The sequence below is a fragment of the Danio rerio genome, chromosome 20 (genome assembly GCF_052040795.2).
Source record: "Danio rerio strain M-AB ecotype USA chromosome 20, GRCz13ab, whole genome shotgun sequence".
Taxonomy (NCBI): Eukaryota; Metazoa; Chordata; class Actinopteri; order Cypriniformes; family Danionidae; genus Danio; species Danio rerio.
Genome location: NC_141040.1, coordinates 39,261,118 through 39,280,340, shown reverse-complemented (window position 1 = coordinate 39,280,340; position 19,223 = coordinate 39,261,118). Strand labels below are relative to the sequence as shown.

The 19,223-nt window shown below is 33.9% G+C and overlaps 1 protein-coding gene across 28 annotated transcripts in view; it reads right to left on the bottom strand.

Moving 5' to 3' along the window:
• The window catches only part of cdc42bpab (CDC42 binding protein kinase alpha (DMPK-like) b), a 128,431-nt gene that overhangs the window by 68,020 nt on the left and 41,188 nt on the right, over positions 1 to 19,223 (bottom strand). For all 28 annotated transcript variants that reach the window (XM_087297509.2, XM_087297511.2, XM_087297510.2 and 25 more), the window contains 1 exon segment: positions 8,448 to 8,539. In XM_087297509.2, coding sequence (XP_087153635.1) covers positions 8,448 to 8,510 — 63 coding nt within the window. In that variant the 5' untranslated portion in view covers positions 8,511 to 8,539.

Here is a 19,223-nt window from a genome sequence, read left to right as displayed (position 1 = left end):
GAAGCTTAATTTTTCTCTTTTTTGTAGAACAACGCCATGATAAAGTTTCTTCAGGACACAGCACAAAAATAGCATATATTTAAACTAGAAACCAAACATTATAAATGGCATTCAGACAGTCTATTCTGACTAATTGGACAGTTATTTGTATCGATATGCTGCAAATGGCATCTTTGTAAGACTACAATCAACACACTTTAAATACCCTGAAAAACATATGACTCTGAATGCCATCAGATAATAGTCCTTGTAGTGCAAGCCAATGATCTTATCAAGCATCTGCCCTGAAGAGGCAAAATAAAGCATCAGGCTGTCAGATGTGTGATGTCATCACTCTATTAAACGACGGCCTGTACAAAACAGTGCTCAGTGACATAGCTGTGAAGGAGCAAACTGTTCTTGGCCCCAACTTTGCTGATAGAGGAAATAGAGGAGACTCCTTCAGTTGTTTGCTCTTCACTTTCTGCCATCAAGAATGTGATGACATGCTCAGAGATTCCCCTTTCCACACCCTACACATCAACTCACAAATAAAGGCCAGTTTAACTGCTAAGACATGCAGCACAGAGATTTGTGCGTCTATTCACATTCAAATAATAGCAAATGCGGGGTAATTAGAGCATAAGAATTCTTTATTTTCTTAAATTGAAGATACTTAAGGTTAATGATTTGGTTAAATTTCAAACAGCAACACTTGTGTTTAAAGTTAGGAATAAATTACTTCTAAAATGCATACAAAAGTTTTTTGAAGAAAGACAATGGGGATATAATCTGAGAGAAGAATAAAATCTAAGGAGGTTGAAAACAAGGACAACTTTTAAACATTTGTGTATGTCTGTATGTGGTGTGAAATTATGAAACAGTCTGGAAGAAATTCTCAAACAATGTCAGTATATTAATCAATTTTTAAATTGATTGTAAAAATAAAAATATATTATTAATGAAATATATTATTAAGGCCAAAATGATTTAAGTTAATGTCCATCTGCTTTCGATTTACCCATTCTTTGAACTGACTATTAACAGGGCTAATGTTAATGCCATCATCCTTTTATTATCATACACAGTATGTTTTTCACCTGCTTTCTTTTGCTTAGTGTTATTTTTTGTTAATATATATTTTATATATAATTATAATAATTATATCAATTTATAATATTAATATAATATAATACATCATTTTTGTTAATATATTTTATGTATTACAATAAGATTGCATTATTAGGAGATTTACTCCCCATTTAGTTAACTGGTGATCTGAGACCTTTAGCCAGGACTCAGACTATGCATTGTTTTAGATACATGACAATAATTGTTTTTAAAATGTCAATTTTTTTTTTTTTTTTTTTAGAAAAGTTTTGTTGAATGAAGTGCATGCATACAACAATATTTTGCTTGTTTTGACACTTTATTTAAAATGTATGGCTAAAAAATAATTATTTATTTTGGGTGTGGTCAGAGATAAATTTGGTAAATCCTTAATTTGAGCCCTGAAAGTCATGTGAAATAAAAACTAATTGCAGTATGACACTATGAATCCACAACCCATTGCTCATACACATTGAGCAAGGTCACAAGTGAAATGCATGTGGACATATAACAAAACCTAAAACCAAGTCATTTTAGCACGTCAAAGTCAAATTTATGCATATTAAAGATATATTTCCCAACAACATTGTAGCTGGTGAAAATGGTGAGTGGCTAGTTATATTGTGATCAAAAAAGCTCTGAATTGAATGTATGAGAGAAATTCAAAAGCTGTATTATACTTTCATTGTTTTGATGCTTAAAAAAATAATAATTCTGAAAAAAAATAAGATTTACTTTTTATGAGTAATCACACATTTGCACACTGTCTGAACCTTTTTTTTAAATCCATATGAATTAAATTCTGAATATCAAATATGCCTCTTATGCATTTTAGATTCATAATATTTAAGCACTTTATTTAAAAAATACATCACAATGAGTGGAATTGAAAAGGTTTGAAAATGATGACGCAGCATCTTCAAATTTAAGATTCTGTATATCAGCCTCCACAGGAAGTGATATCATTGGCCCTTCGTTTTCTTGTGTATCTGTATGTGTCAGGAGATGAAAGTGTGTGACTGATCCTCAATCTATTCCTTTGCACGTTTTCTCACAGCTGCGTGGCTTCCTTTCTGGTGTTATTTTGGAAACAGGCTCCCATCAAGCAGAACCGACTTTCTGCTAGGTTTCCGTGAGCTGTTGATTCCAGCTGGCCTGAAGTAAGCAGACGCAGGCCGGAAACCCTGTCGAGTGGCGTGTCAGACCAAAAACGTTCCCACTGAGGCGGGAGCCAATGAATCACAGCTCACCAGACGCTGACAAGTGGAGGAAAACTCAACGACTGACACATACTGCCCTTTAAAATCCACTTTAATCCTAAGAATCTTTGATGTATTTCCATTCCACAAAATCTAATAAATGCGTTTCAGTTTCTTTTCTTTTTTTTTTTTTTTTGTCTTTTTGCAGACACAGTTGTTAATGCATTTTACTTCTTGGAAAATGTAAGCCTCTTGATTTCCCAGGAATTTGTTTCAATTAGATCTGTATGATAGAAAGATTAGCTACAGGAATATTTGGTTACATTTAGAAAGCGGTATCATTTCATTGTTTCCATGTAGAAATTTCAATAAAACATTTTGTCCATTAGTTTAAATCACATAAGCATGGTGGGTGGTCTGAAACTTTCTGAAAAATTTTGCAAGTTTTGGAAAACGATAATCAATGGCTGTGTTCAAAACCGCATACTTCCAAATTATATAGTAAATTAAAATCCGTGTAGTATCTGAGCTGAGTAGTATGTCCATGCAGAGAATTCAAAAATCAGTATGCAAGAAGTACCCGGATGATCTACTACTTCAAGCAAGATTCTAAAGTGGGCATCGGATAGACGCTACGCTACAATATGATGCCCTGCAGGATATTCGGCATGCCAAAGGCCATCTCATTTCAAAAACATTCAAAGGCTCCTTCAAAGGCAGCCTCCAAATGTGTCATTTGTTTCTCAGGTAATAAAGGACACAACTGGTGGATCCTTCGCGGCCTCGAATGGCTCAAGATTCATTGAACACTGATAACGGCAGGATGTTTTTAAAACAAAACTCTGGATTAAATGTACGAGTTAGGTTTATTTTATGTGCATATGTAAACACATGTTAAAAAACAAAAAGAGTATGACATGTATTACGAAAGAGTGATTTTATAGACAGTTTACATGTTTATGTCTACATGTATGGATCAAAGGAAATATATTTCCCGCTTATGTATACCTCGCTTTGCCTTTAGATCGCTTTCAATAAGTTTTAAAATCATTTTGAGAAAAAAAAATAATTACAAATTTTATTACCACTTATTAACGGCAGCTGAGAGATCTGTCCTAGTCTAGATCCTGAAGTCTTGATCGTCTCTTTTCAAAATGCTCTGTTCGGACTGTGTAGACTTCAAAAGGACTCACCTTTAAAGTCTGCATCCTTCGGAGGATACAGCCTCTGAAATGTGACACAGTAACACTTTTCTAACGGTCGAGTAGTACATTTAAATTCAAACTAGGGCTGGGCGATTTGGCCTAAAATCAAAATCCATTAATTGAACATTTTAACTCGATTGCATTTACTAAACGATTCTTTTATTTATTTATTTGATTCATTTTTTCGCACTTATAGTTCACTAACAAGTTTTGTACAGTAAATATGCTCACATATTACAAGTGAGAGATTTTTAAATGTAGGGTGTGATACTTGATTTTAAAATAGTTGAAAGAAACACATACTATCTATTATCTACGATGTTTTACTGCAGGGGTTCCCAAACTTTTCAGCACGCGACCCCTAAAATAACAATACCAGTGACTCGCGACCCCCAATATCCCCTGAGGTGGTTATAAATACAGAAAACTTGCATGCAATGGCGCACACACACACCAATAGACCAAAGTCTATTCTTCGTTTAATTTTTTAAATGTATTTCAGTGCTGTAAATGGGCCAGAAAGTTTAACCTGGTGTTATAAAATCAATCTGCTGCATCTGACGCTATTGCTGTCTTTAAAATAATGTATTTACCCCAGGGTCACAATCCAATAGAACAAGTAAATAAGCTACTATAGTAACTATAAACAGCTGTTTTTTTCTCATCAGTTGGTTATGGATAAAAAAATAGTAATTCTTATGGTCTAATAATAATAAGTAGATTTTTGGAAATCACCAGGTGACCCCCCTTCATTGTTTCGCGACCCCTCAAGGGGTCCCGACCCCCACTTTGAGAACCACTGTTTTACTGAACATCAATGTTGAACAACTGAAATTAAAACACACATTGTCTAAAGCACGACTCTTCATACCAACCACCCTCGTCACTGCTACCAAACTGACCAATCACAAACTCTCCTCTATGCGTCGTTATGACGTGTAGTTAAATTTTTTTAAGAGGTGCGCAGGTACTGTATGTGAAGGTTGCGCTGGACTGTATGTGAGCGCTTGGCAGAAGTATGATATCAGAATAATATAGTAAGTTTAAAACATAATAAGTATAAATCAGCTTTAACAGAGAGAGGTCATGTGAATCCACACTCGGTAGGGAAAGTAATCTAAAAAAATTGACCTGGAAAAATTTGATCGATTATAGGTTATGAACATCAATTTAGATTGTTTTTCGACTAATCGCCCAGCCCTATTTCTAATGCAGTACCTACTGAGCAGTAGGCGATTTCGGATACAGCTATTGTCTTTGTGAAAATTTTATAACATTATGTACATACGCATTAAGTGTTAACTCTAAACACTCTGTTGGGTAATTTCAGTCCAAATTGGGTTAAATATGGACAAACCTGATTTATTAGTTCATTCATTCATTTTCATTCGCCTTAGTCCCTTATTTATCAGGGGTTGCCACAGTGGAATGAACTGCCAACTATTATAGCATATGCTTTACACAGCGATGCACTTCCAAATGCAACCCAGTAATGGGAAACACCCATACACTCTCGCATTCACACACACACACACACACACACACATGTATACGCTATAGCCAATTTTTAGCTCATTCAATTCACCTATAGCGCATGGTTTTGGACTGTGGGCCAAATTTGGAGCACCCAGAGGAAATCCACGTGAACACGGGGAGAGCATGCAAACTCCACACAGAAATGCTAACTGTATGTACAGTACATGAAACTTCAATGGATTTTTTTTTAAAGTCCTTTCACTCGAAAAACCATGTATGTGTTCACATCAAAAATGATAACTACCAATGTCACAATAACAATCACAAGATTAGGGCAAACGATTGCACAATAAAACGTTGTGTCACTTTAAATGTTGCGCTTTAAACCAAGATGAATTCTGAAAGCTTTTATCAGCTATTGGGAGAAAAGAAAATTATTCTGGAACTGATACCTTTTGAGAATGAACCTAAAGTGGATAGTTCAACCAAAAATGAATTTACTCACTATTTACATTCCCTTAAGTGGTTCCAACTTCCTAACCTTAATGAGTTTCTTTAAACTGTTGAACACAGAAGATATTTGGAAGAATGTTGGAAACCCGTAAGCCTTGACTTCCATACAAGTAGGAAAAACTTCTTTTGTGTTCAACAGAAAAATAAACTCAAACAGGTTTGTGACATTTGAAGTCTGAGAAAATGATGACAGAATTTTCCGTTTTGGGCGCACAATCTCTTCAAAAAGCTTTACAGCTATAATAAGGATGAAATAGGAACTAAATAAAGGTTTTAAAAGTAGTCTGTATGACATCCAATAGTCCTCAAGAAGTTACACAGGTTATAAAAGGACAGTAAATAATGGCGCAATATTTATTTTTATGTAACTTTTCCTTCAACAAAACGTTGACCCTGTCAAATAAAACCTGTGTAGAAATTCCATAAACCATTTGCCGGGTTTTAAAACATTACTCCAGACCAATGTTCCCACTTCATGGCCCATTCTGAGCAGCCAGGGATCACTAGGAAATATAATAGTGCTGGTTTCCTGGCCTACCTGTGCACCACACATTCCCCAGTGACTACATCACACATCTGTCATTACAAAAGAACATCAACCACCTCGGGCTCTTTAAAAAACTGCATGAAGAATGTCCTTACTCTGCAACACGCTTGCGGAAAATCAGTATACTAACTCATTAAAAGATGCGAAATGGGACTGTTGTAGGATGTAAAACAACTTGAATGTTCCTATTAGACCTGCACAATATATTGTTGCAGCACTGATGCTGCATTGTTCACATTGCAAGATATGTAATGTTGAGTCTGATTAGTTGTACAGAGAATACAGAAGTTGTCTTTAATACTTTATTTATATGGGTTTATATAATTGTATACAAAAAATGTTTTTGTTTTTTTTTAGTTTAGAACTGCTGTCTAAAATCAAAATCCATTAATTGAACATTTTAACTCGATTGCAATTATTAAACGATTCTTTTATTTATTTATTTGATTCATTTTTTCGCACTTATAGTTCACTAACAAGTTTTGTACAGTAAATATGCTCACATATTACAAGAGAGATATTTTTAAATGTAGGGTGTAATTTTTTTGAGAGGTGCGCAGATACTGTATGTGAAGGTTGCGCTGGACTGTATGTGAGCGCTTGGCAGAAGTATGATATCAGAATAATATAGTAAGTTTAAAACATAATAAGTATAAATCAGCTTTAACAGAGAGGGGTCATGTGAATCCACACTCGGTAGGGAAAGTAATCTAAAAAAATTGACCTGGAAAAATTTGATCGATTATAGGATGTAAAACAACTTAAATGTTCCTATTAGACCTGCACAATATATTGTTGCAGCACTGATGCTGCATTGTTCACATTGCAAGATATGTAATGTTGAGTCTGATTTATAGTTGTACAGAGAATACAGAAATTGTCTTTAATACATTATTTATATGGGTTTATATAATTGTATACAAAAAATGTTTTTGTTTTTTTTTTGTTTAGAACTGCTGTCTTGTTTCAAGTCTAAATATTTATATTTCAAAGTGAAAACATTATTATTACTTACCCCACAGGCAAAAAATTGTACTTGTTTTAAGAAAAAACTCTTAGGGCTCTATTTTGATGGTCCATGCGCAGAGCGCAAAACGCAGGGCGCAAACGCTTTCAGGGCGTGTCAGAACGCATTTTTGCTAATTTACGGACGGGAAAACCTGCTTTGCGCCGAGGCACATGGGCTAAAAGGGTTGAGTTTATTTTCTTAATGAGTTATAGGTGTGTTTTGAGAATAAACCAATTAGAGTCTCATCTCCCATTACCTTTAAGACCCAGCTGCGTCTCGCCAAGAGCACATTTGCTATTTACAGGACGCCAAGTAAGTCTAAGTGGAAAAAATGAGCATTTCACAAGCAAACAGTTAACAGTTGACAGTTTGTTTTTTAACAAAAAACTGTTATTTCGTTTGTTAAGCGCAAAGATTTGTTTCAAAACTATTTTTAAATTCAGTTCTAATTTCTAGCAAACGAATAAATTAACAATAATGACCAAGTGTGGTCAAAATACTGAGTTATTTCCAAATACACCTGGCATGCCCTATATGGTCTAAAACCTGACAGGTGGGCAAATCTAAACTTGTTTTTAATAAAACAAATATAAATATGGATATATTAAATAATACTGCTAATAATAATACCATTATACAAAAGCAAATTGTTATGAATGAACTGAAAAAACCTCCCGAGATGAAGAAGACATAAAAGCAGTGATTTTTCATATTTATGTAGGCTAGAAAATAATGTTTTGTAATATTTTAATCCTTTATATTTATATCCTATATCTATTCTTATTATATCCTATATATATCCTTAATATTTAAATTTTTTCATATGTAAAGATATTTGCCTATTGCTCTCTTGTGCGTATTAAGCAGTGCGTAAGCGAGGCGCAACTCTGCGCCGGAGTTTAGACCAGGTTAGTTTTGGTCTAATGAAAAATCTATTATAGTTTCTCAAAATAGCAACGCGCCAGCGGTCCGCCTCAGAACGCCTCCCTTTTCAGACCAGAACGCCTATGAGCGCACATATGAGCGCTAATGCATTTGCTATTTAAACAGCGCAGCGCAACGCCTCAAAATGACTCTTGCGCCAAGCTGAAACTACCAAAAGACTATTGCGCTGCGTCTTGCGCTACAGTGCGCCGGGTGTATGATAGGGCCCTTAGTTTTTAATAATTTCAGTTGAAAACAAAACAATATTTTTACTTGCTCTATGAATTTTTTTATAAGACTAAAAACTAAAAACAAGACAAAGTAAATAATAAAAGCATTTTTGAAATATTTGGTTACTCGATTTCTGTACCTGAATAATGTTAGACTCTATAGTGCTATTCAAACCATATTATGAAACTATATTTATATCGCAATATTGATCACAGAAAAATGAAAAATCCTATAGAAACACGAACAATACATACCTCTCCAAAAGCTCCCCGTCCAATCACCTTCAGGATCTCAAAGTCCTCCTTGTGTAAGCGCATCTGTTTGACTTTTGATGTGAAAGGTTTGGCTGTAAAAACAAAACAAATCAGGGCACAATCAGTTAAAATGTATGTGACCAACAATTTAATTGTAGATTTAATGTATGTATAAGATATATACATACATTAACTAAACTAAAATAATTAATTAAGTAGAATAACTTTGACATTGTGAATATCAAATATTTTCTTAACAACTCTGTTGCAACTCTCTAACCATGTTAAAGAAACAAAAACTGCTGTGTGCTTGTTCTTTAATATGTGCATTATCTGTAAATCACACAAAGAAATTATTGTTTTGGATTTGCGTGTGGTAAATCTGGCCCAAAATGAAATGAAATTAAGTGGATTAATTTTAGTGAGTGTCTTCTATAAATTATAGCAATGAAATTCATGATTATGTTTGCTCAAAATAAAAATTAACTGATTACTTTAAAAGGAAATGAACATTTTTACTCAATAAGGTTGCAGTTTGCTATAAAATATTTGTATTTCACATAAAAACTGCCCTTTCTAAGAATAATAAAAGTTTCCTAAAGTATGACCAGCACAGCTTTCCAAATCAATAATAATGAGAAATGTTTATTGAGCACCAAATAAACTAACTGATTTATGAAGTATAAAGTGATGCAGACGGCTGGAGAAAGGATGCTAAATCTTCTCCTTTGTCATAAATTACATTAAAAATAAAAATAAAAAAACCTACTGGTTTAAGCTGCAATGATAATTATCATTGTATAGTTTTATTGTATTTTTAATCAAATTAATGCAGTCTGAATTAAAGTAATGTTTTATTAACATGCAAAAACAAACATATAACATATTTATGATATGTGTTTATGTTTTTTTTTACTCACATTATACAAATGAAATCATTATTTTACTACATCAGCAGCATTGTGCATGTGTTATTTATTCACAGGGTGTAACCATCCTCAACAGAGACCTGCCATCCCTGCCTCACATATCTAACAAGTGGGAAAACATGGGAACAGAGCAGAGGATGATCTCAACCGCAGTGCGATAAGGATAAAAGTCTGCCGTGTTTATCCTCAACCAGGACACAAACACACCGCAGCTCCCATCTCCAGAGTCAATGCTTCTCTGACCTCAACATCTGAGAATGAAGTAAGAATTAAAAATAATCATATTTTCCCACAGCTTGAGCATATCTAACGTATCTGGTACACATTACTGAAGTGTGCTGCTGCTGCTGCTGCTACTTCCACTGCTGCAGACTCAGACCCTAAATCTCATCCAATCAGCATCATCCGCACAGGGAGGGGTGGCTCTGTTGCCATAGCCATACTGAAGAGGAGAAAAAAGGAAACTTTTTTTTTTTTTAAGTCAGGAGAATCTCTCAACCTACAACAAACAGGTTAAACTGAACTCTTATAAGGGTTTTAGCTTATTCTGCTCTTTCAGACTGAAGAAATTCAGCTTAAACATTCCAGAACACTTAAAACACACTTACAAATGTGAATGTCCTATAAGTATTACAGCAACTTTCCTTTCCTCAAGACTTTCTGCACCTTTCTGAGCCATATTTCCTACTTCTTTTTACCAACTAATCAAGTCCATATCCAGTATTTTGTCTTTTTTAGACCTTGCAGAGTTTTAATGACCATCAATATTTTTATTTTGGTTTCAACAAGATACTAACTGAAATACATACACCAAATTAAACACACAAAAAACACACACACAAATGGCCTTTTGGGCAAAAGTCAGAATTTTGTATGACCTCCCTTGACACTAAGCACACTCTTCAACTCTTTTGAGCAGACTTTCTTGGAAAGCTAAGATACTGAAGTCATTGCATTTTTGAGCAGAAATGAGGTTCTCAAGGTGAGTGCCTACCTTGGCTCTAAGGGTCACACAACAAAAAGTAAGGTCAGGAATCGCTGTGTTATTCTGGAGTCAGATATAAGTACTATCATCACAAAAACATTGCTAGAACTAGATCCTTTGTTTCCAGTAAGGACTTAGAGAAACTTGTTCATGCTTTTATCAGCAGCAGGGTGGATTACTGTAATAAAAAAGTGAGTTACAGTTGCAGCTCATCAAGAACGCTGCTGTCAGGATTCTGACCAGAACCAAAAAAATCAGAGCACATCACACCTGTCCTCAGGTCAATACAGTGGCTCTCAGTTACATTCAAAATAGATTTTAAAGTATTGTTATTTGTTTATCAATAAATCACTTAATGGCCTCGGACAGGGATGTCAAACTCAATTCCTGGAGGGCCACAGCCCTGCACAGTTTAGTTCCAACCCTGCTCCAACACACTTACCTGTAGGTTTCAAACAAGCCTGAAGGACTCAATTAGTTTGATGAGGTGTGTTTGATAAGGGTAGGAACTAAACTGTGCAGGGATCCCTGTGCTAGGACCTCTATATATTACAGATATACTGAATACAAACCTAACAGATCACTCAGATCTTCAGGATCATATAAATTAGAAATTCCAATGGTTCAGTCAAAGTAGCGTGAATCTATCAGCTACTGTGCCCCCCGATGCTGGAATCAGCTTCCAGAAATGATCAGATGTGCTCTTATTACTTTGATTAACTTATGATAAAAAATTTAATAAAACTTAAAAATCAACAATCATATTAACTAAGGTGTAAATGGCACCTTAGATTTAGGCCTATTTTATTTATTTCTCTCTATCAAGGTAAACACATACTGCCAAAGGTAATATTCAGATCTGAACTCTTCATGACTTTCAGTAGCTAAGTTTTCACCCACCTATTTTTATGCGCATTTTGGAGATGCGCATAAAAACTGGTCAATGGAAACGCCAATATGCGCACATATTTTGAAAATGCACATAAATAACGTATGTGCAACTTTTTATTCGATGAGAAAAGATGCACATAAACTGCGATGGAAACACTTTTAGCGAAGAATTTTCCAGTATGTGCATTTAAAAAAAGGTCATGTGATTTTGTTATATGAGATCATGTGACGACAAAAATGTGTGTGAATGGACAAACAAGTGGCTGAGCACATTGTAAAACATCTGAAATGTTGTTTTGGTCATTCAAAAACGATGTAACCATTTCAGTATTAATAGTAGTAATAGTATTAGTAATAGTGTTATTATATGATTAATTATCTCCAGAATTGTCTAGAGTGTCTGTGCTCCACGTCTGACGCCTTCAAACGCCACCACACAGTCATTGTGTGTCAGCATACTAAATTAAATAAATAAAAAAAAGATTGACAGCTTCTCCTACCGCAGTAGATTTTGTTTTTACTTTTGATATTTGGCACCAGTTAATCAGGAAGTGACAATTTTTGTTTTTTTTGACTACTTGAATGGAAATGCTACTATATTTGCACGTCTCATATGTGATATTCCAGTTATGCACAAACATTTAATTAGCATCTTTGGATGGAAACATAGCTAGTGTCTTATCAGCTGGTTTCTCTCCAAATGCTTTCAATGTTCATACTGAGGCTAAGAGATGATTATATATGGTCATTATATCATGTCTAACAGTGGAATATATGATTCATGACACTGATTCATGTTTTATAATTGATTTATTATATTATAAGTAAAAGTGCACGTTTACTAGGCTACTGTGGCTATAAAGATTAATTAAGTGGCTATGAAGAATTTATACAGCTTTAAAGATCAAAAATTTTATTACAATCAACATCAAAAATAAAGATATGTAAAAATGTGATAAATACCCAACCTTATATTAGAAAACTACCTCAAAATTGGAGTGGAAATAGCCTGTATTTTTGATCAAGCAACTGCTCAAGTGACGTTTGGATGTGATCGCACTGTTCTGAACTAAATATAAAAACGCATTAAATGTAATGTTTCCCACTCAACATTCCAGTATTGTATTTGTAAAGTCATTATCTGTTCTGTTCAAACGTACAGCATCTGTCTTTCAGAGCAAATAAGTGGGTAGATCACCAAGATACAATTGGTGGCTCCAAGGCATTTTGGTCCCAGCAGGCCTTCATTACGCAGCCAGGTCATTACATCTCATCAGAATTGCTCCACATTACTACTGTAATTACACTTAAGCGCTGACCCACTGCTAATCTAACAGTCGACACAGTCACATATCACAGTTCAGGTACTCCATCACACACCCTGCTGCCGACAGATCCAAACATGCCAACAAAACCACCATTGAGAGTGCTGTATACAATGTCATGATAGGAGTAATCATGATTATAACGTGTCATCATTTTATGACATTATTGAATTATTATTGAAACCTACATTCCCAGCAGAACTAAAGCAAATTTGCCAAAAACAATTATTAGAGATGAAACTCAACATATTAAAATACATATTAATACATGCATGTGTTAAAATGTGAATTCACACCATATTTTGCTGAAAACAGCACATTACAGAATACAGAATATGATGGAATACAGAATAAGTATTAGCATTTATAAACAATATATTTTATTAATAAATATTATATGAAATATATGTAATATATATGTAATTTGATGATTGTTCATTCATTCATTCATTTTCTTGTCAGCTTAGTCACTTTATTAATCCGGGGTCGCCACAGCGGAATGAACCGCCAACTTATCCAGCAAGTTTTTACGCAGCCGATGCCCTTCCAGCCACAACCCATCTCTGGGAAACATCTACACACACACACTCATACACTATGGACAATTTAGCCTACCCAATTCACCTGTACCGCATGTCTTTAGACTGTGGGGGAAACCGGAGCACCCGGAGGAAACCCACGCGAACGCAGGGTGAACATGCAAACTCAACACAGAAACACCAACTGAGCCGAGGCTCGAACCAGCAACCCAGCGACCTTCTTGCTGTGAGGCGACAGCACTACCTACTGTGCCACTGCTTCGCCAATTTGATGATTGTAATAATTTTATTGGAAAATAAAATAATATTTCAGTTGGCTTGTTTATGTTATTGATTCAGTATTTCTCCACATGCTTATGGTAGATACTACTATATTTATTAAATCCATGTACAGTCCAATGTATATTTATACAACAATTTCAAGTCCTGCAATTTCAAATTAAAGCAGGTTCAAGCACTTTGTCCAAAATCCAAGCACTTTTCTAACCTTGAAAAAACTATATTAAAAATCAAGCATTTTCCAGGGTTTCCAGCACCCGTACGAACCCTGTGTAATAGACTGTAATACTGTTAGTAGATATCTCTGTAGACTAACGGCATTTCATGTCACATTTAGCCTTATAATCTTAAAATGTCAGCAAAATCACTTGTTTTGTCATCAGACATTACGCTAGAGAATCAATTAAATACTAGATCTAGAGTGACATTGGTCATTTAGTAACGGCTTCTGCTATTCAGACATCAGCTGCAGATGTGAATGAATGGCGGAAGAAAGTAAATCCTAATACAAAAAGGTTTTTAGACTCTCCATGTTTGATTTACTTATTTTCACATACATGATCATGCTGTCGAACTGTTGTATAAATGCAATTTCACACATGTACCAGTGCGATATGGCTGTATATCAGCACTGGTGGGACACTAAAGCAATGCACATATATACATACATGCATACATATGCACTACTATATATATATATATATATATATATATATATATATATATATATATATATATATATATATATATATAATCTCAAAACAGTAGTTTGCTGTATTTTACAAAATTTCCTTAATATTATTATTATTATATTATATTAATACTTATTATTTGTTAGTAATTTGATGATACCAATTTTAATGGGAAAAAAATATTATTTTTGAAATAATACACTGTATTATTTCAGTATTTCATCACTGTTAATGTGTGCTAATGTGTGTGTGTGTTATTTTATCTTATATTATATTTACCATTGTTAATCACATCTATGAAATTAAATATTACTAATCCAAAATACAAATAATCTAAAACAATATCAAATAACAACATGAAGTAGTCTGTATTTTTGGAAAATCTAGTCAATTAAAAATGTACATTTCATTTTTCAAACATTATGATTTCTTTTTTTTTTTCTTGATGGACTCTAACCTACAAATTACAAAAGCCTCCCATTAGATAACACTTGATTACAAAAAGCCCTTAAAAAATTTAATCAATTTAAATGCTACTTAAAAATACATTTATAAGACAATTTAGGCACTAAATTCTGACTGGATGTTCTGCCCAGACTTACCACTGAGACAGGACAAAAATAGGCATAAAGTGAGCCACGGTTGACCTGTTAGAAACTTTCAACAGTTCTGAGACACAAGTTCGCAGTCAGCGCATGTTAAGCTGCAGTTACATCACACACACAATCGACTAAACAAACTTGGGCATAATAAAAATAAGCAAGAACCACTGGAGTCCTCAAACACTTCACATATCCACAGCATGATCAAATAATAAACTCAACACTAATATCAAAATAGATCTGCAAGACTCTTCAGAAAACAAGCAGAGTGATAGAGAAACCCATGTGAGAGCTGTCCACTATTATGAAGCAGCTCCGCCTTATGTATTTAAGGATTAGCGAGTTAACGATATTAGTTGAGTGATGCTTCTATTCTTTAATTTTGGCAGCTGAACAATAGCCATACAGTATCAGTCACCTGAAATCCTAATAAAACAACACAGGCATGGCAAACATAGCAACAGTTGCCATGACAAAGGAGAGTGAGGTCACCTGAAGTGTTGTAAATGTAAACGTCTCCGCCACATTGCTGACTGACTGTACGGCTCAAAGAATGCTTCCAATGGTATATTATATTATGAGGTCATACATGTGGTGATATTTGAGCGTCAGTGATGTAATGCTATGCTACAGTTTCTTAATATTTGGAAAACAAGTTTATTTGTACGTTTTATTTTCAGTTTCACAAAGTATTTTCTTGTGTTTTTGTTAGATTTTTGCTTCTTTAAACGTCACACAAGTAGCTCAGTTGGAGGGGATCACATTTTATTTATTTGTTGATTACTTTATTACTTTTATTTCAAGTAATGTTGTGTAATTTGTCATATTTATTAGCATTTGCCTTTTTAAAATCTCAAAATTGCTTTCAGTGAAGATGTGCAAAGCAGTGACATTTTATTCATTCATTCATTTTCTTGTCGGCTTAGTCCCTTTATTTTATCTGGGATCGCCACAGCGGAATGAACCGCCAACTTATCCAGCATATGTTTTACACAGCGTATGCCCTTCCAGCTGCAGCCCATCACTGGAAAACAATCATACACACTTATTCACACACATACACTACAGCCAATTTAGCTTACCCAATACACCTATACCACATGTCTTTGGACTTGTGGGGGAAACTGGAGCACCCGGACGAAAACCCACGTGAACACAGGTAGTAAGCATGGGACAAAAACCATGTTCAAGGTATACCGCGGTTTGGAAATGTCAAGGTTTTAAAATTTAAATTTTCTGCTATACCGTAGGGCTGCTCGATTTTGGGAAAAATCATAATCACGATTATTTTGGTCATAATTGTAATCACGATTATTCAAAACGATTATTAGTTGAATTCAAAATTATTAGCACTCCTGAGAATTTTTTTAAAATAAATATTTCCCAAATGATGTTTAACAGAGAAAGGAATTTTGACAGGCGTTTTGACACCTATTTGACCCTTAATGCGCTCACGTTAAGATGACTTAAGATGTGTGCGCACTCCTTGTCTCAGTGTGCGAGTGAGACCGAATGCTGACTGCATGCTTCTGTTCTGTGTGTGCGCGGCACACAGATTTATGCAGTCTTTCGCGCTTTTAAGAGCAACACGTGTACAACTGGAAAGTAGGCGGTAAATTATGCAATAATCGTTTATCTCGATTAATGGTTTTTCATAATCGTTAGAAGCCAAAATCGAAATCGAAATCTGATTTTTGATTAATTGCACAGCCCTCTACCGTTCCTAAGGTGCGAGTAATATTTTCTTTTTTTTACATTTTTTGTTGTTTTTTAGGACAACAATATCTCCAGCAGAAAAGATATTCAAAGATGCCGTTATAATGTGTAAAAAAACCTGTGTTTTTGAAACAAATGAAGACAGCAGAGTTCAACAATTTATTTGAAATATTTAGCCTAACATGTTTACAACTCCAAAATATTTTAAATGTTCCCAAATTAAAATATATTGTGTACAAAGGGGGAAAAGATTTTGTTTTTTACCCAGACATTTAAAAAGAATATATTTTGGAGCAGTGATCTCAATATCGTGATACCGTGAAACCATGATATTTATATCCAAGGTTATCATACCGTCAGAATCTAATACCGGCCCATGCCTAACGAGGAGAACATGCAAACTCCACACAGAAATCCCAACTAACTCAAATATGTCTATAGTTTTTAGCAAGCTATTAATTTTTTTTAAATATGATTTTTATGTATGACTATTCTGATTTTTAATAGGTTGTTTTCACATTCAGATGGAGGGCAGGAAGTGATTCTTCAACATAGGAATCGCTATCAGACCATCAAAAGGTTTCTGTTTTATGTTGTTTATAATTTGTTTAAATTGGCCAAAATAAAAATTGCGGAACAGCTTTTATGGACTTCCAAAAGTTTTGGGGAGAAAGTTTAAGAAACTGGCTAAAAAATTGAGGAAATGGCAGCATGTAACAAACATTTTTTCAATACATTCATGTGTACAAACTTTTTTTAAATGCGATAATTCATTTGACAGCACCAATAAAGATTATATACAGGCCTAGCTATGAGTATAAATATGTTAATGTGTTATATGAAAATCAGAAACAAACACCAACACACTTAAACAAAATCTGGGAAAATATAAATAACATACCCTGCCTTGTAATGGCTGCAATGAAACCTCCGACATGTTTTGCAATAAGTCTTTACTGACGTTTCGGCGGAATAAACAACCGTAAAGTATACAGCAGTAAATGTTTGTTGATGGTTAAGTTCATCGATACAACAACAAAAAAATTCAGCCCTTGTGACAAAACTACACAGTTAATATTGTGGAGCCCTTGTTCCCCTTTACAAAAATAAATAAGTAAATAATAATGTAGTCTATACATACACGCTTCTGTTTGTTTTCATCTGTTATTTTATGATGTCTGGAAGATCTCTGAATGGAGAAAAAACTATAGTAATTTATAATAATCATGTTTTTGAACCACATAGTAAAGTGTGTAATGTGTACAACTCTTCGTTAATGAATGCTACTGAATATTTTAGCATAGTAAATTTATAAACTGTAATAAATACTGTAACATTAGTGTAAACTGTGGTTCATTGTGATTATAGCGTAGAAAACTGAAGCGTATTAAATAATTTATTACTACAGTTGTGTCGTACCACAGCAACAATTTAATTAAACGACAGTTTACTTCAAGTAAGTATGCTTCCAAACACTATAGTATTTACTAGACTATTTTTTCATGTAATGTAATTATACAGTATGTACCGCTTCAATAACAGGCAAAGATATTTTAGTTCAGCAGAAAACTCAGCCCTCTTCCTGATATAAGGATCATGCCCAACATATGTGCTTATTTTCTATTTATATCTCCTTAGAAATATGGTATGAATTTAAAAAAAAATACGGACTATCCTCAATCTCTCCCATTCAGTTTTTTACTTCCTGTCCTCCATCTGAATTTTGTGTGTCATCTGAACCACGTGATTGAAAACAACTTGTTAGAGTTGTTTATATTTGTTTGTGAATTTAGAAATTTTTAATAGGTTTTTCAATGTTTATGTAGCTCTTTCAAATATGTCTATCCTGTTTATGATGATCGCATAGTGTTTCTTATTATTGATCAATATGTATTTTATTTAATTGTATAATAATGGTTTAATTTTACATTTTATTTTTATTTTCATTTTGTTAAAATTTTGTTTTAACCGGCTTTCTGCAGGTTTCACAAACCTTAAACAAAGTCACAAAGTAAAAATCTGCTATTTCTTAGCCACATATTTTAAATATTATATCTAAATTCACATGTTATTTTAAGGATGTAAGGAATATAATTAAACCATATTGGTAAATAGTGTTTATCAATTTTACTTTTGTTAAACTTTTTTTTTTAGATGGATTGTGGGTTGTAGCGATTGAGTAGCATAACATGGACAAAGGGAAAATAAAGATCTGTTTAAAAGTATTTAAGTCTAACAACACCATATTGCAGTAGATTTGGGACTTTTTTTAAGGCCTAAATTTTAGTTTTTGAAATTTAAGACTTTTAAAACATTTTAAGACCCTGCAGACACCCTGTTTGATCATAAAATTAATAGAATTGTAGCATCAACAATTAATACTATAGACATACAATATGATTTTTATATTTGCAGTTTTTCATAATGTTGTTGTGCATTTTTGCCATTTTCTTTCTTTTTGTTCATTTGTAATTATGTTACAATACAAGTAAGATGAACTTAAAACAATGCATGGAGCCTGAAAGCTAAAATAAATGAAAGCATTTTAACAATATATGTTATCTCAGTTTATTTTAAATAACATCAATTATTTAACATTGTTTCGCTTTAGTTACAATAACAACACTTGTGCACATAAGATGAAACGTATGCAAAATATGAATGCTGAGGATTTGAGAGTGTCTCAGGCATTGAGGGACTGGAAAAACATGTCTCTGTGTCTCCTAGCACGCTGGTTAAGGGTGTGTGTGACAGGGCTTGTGTAAATTTGCCTTCTCCTCTGCTGTATTTGGGGCAAGGCGTGTGTGCATGAAGGATG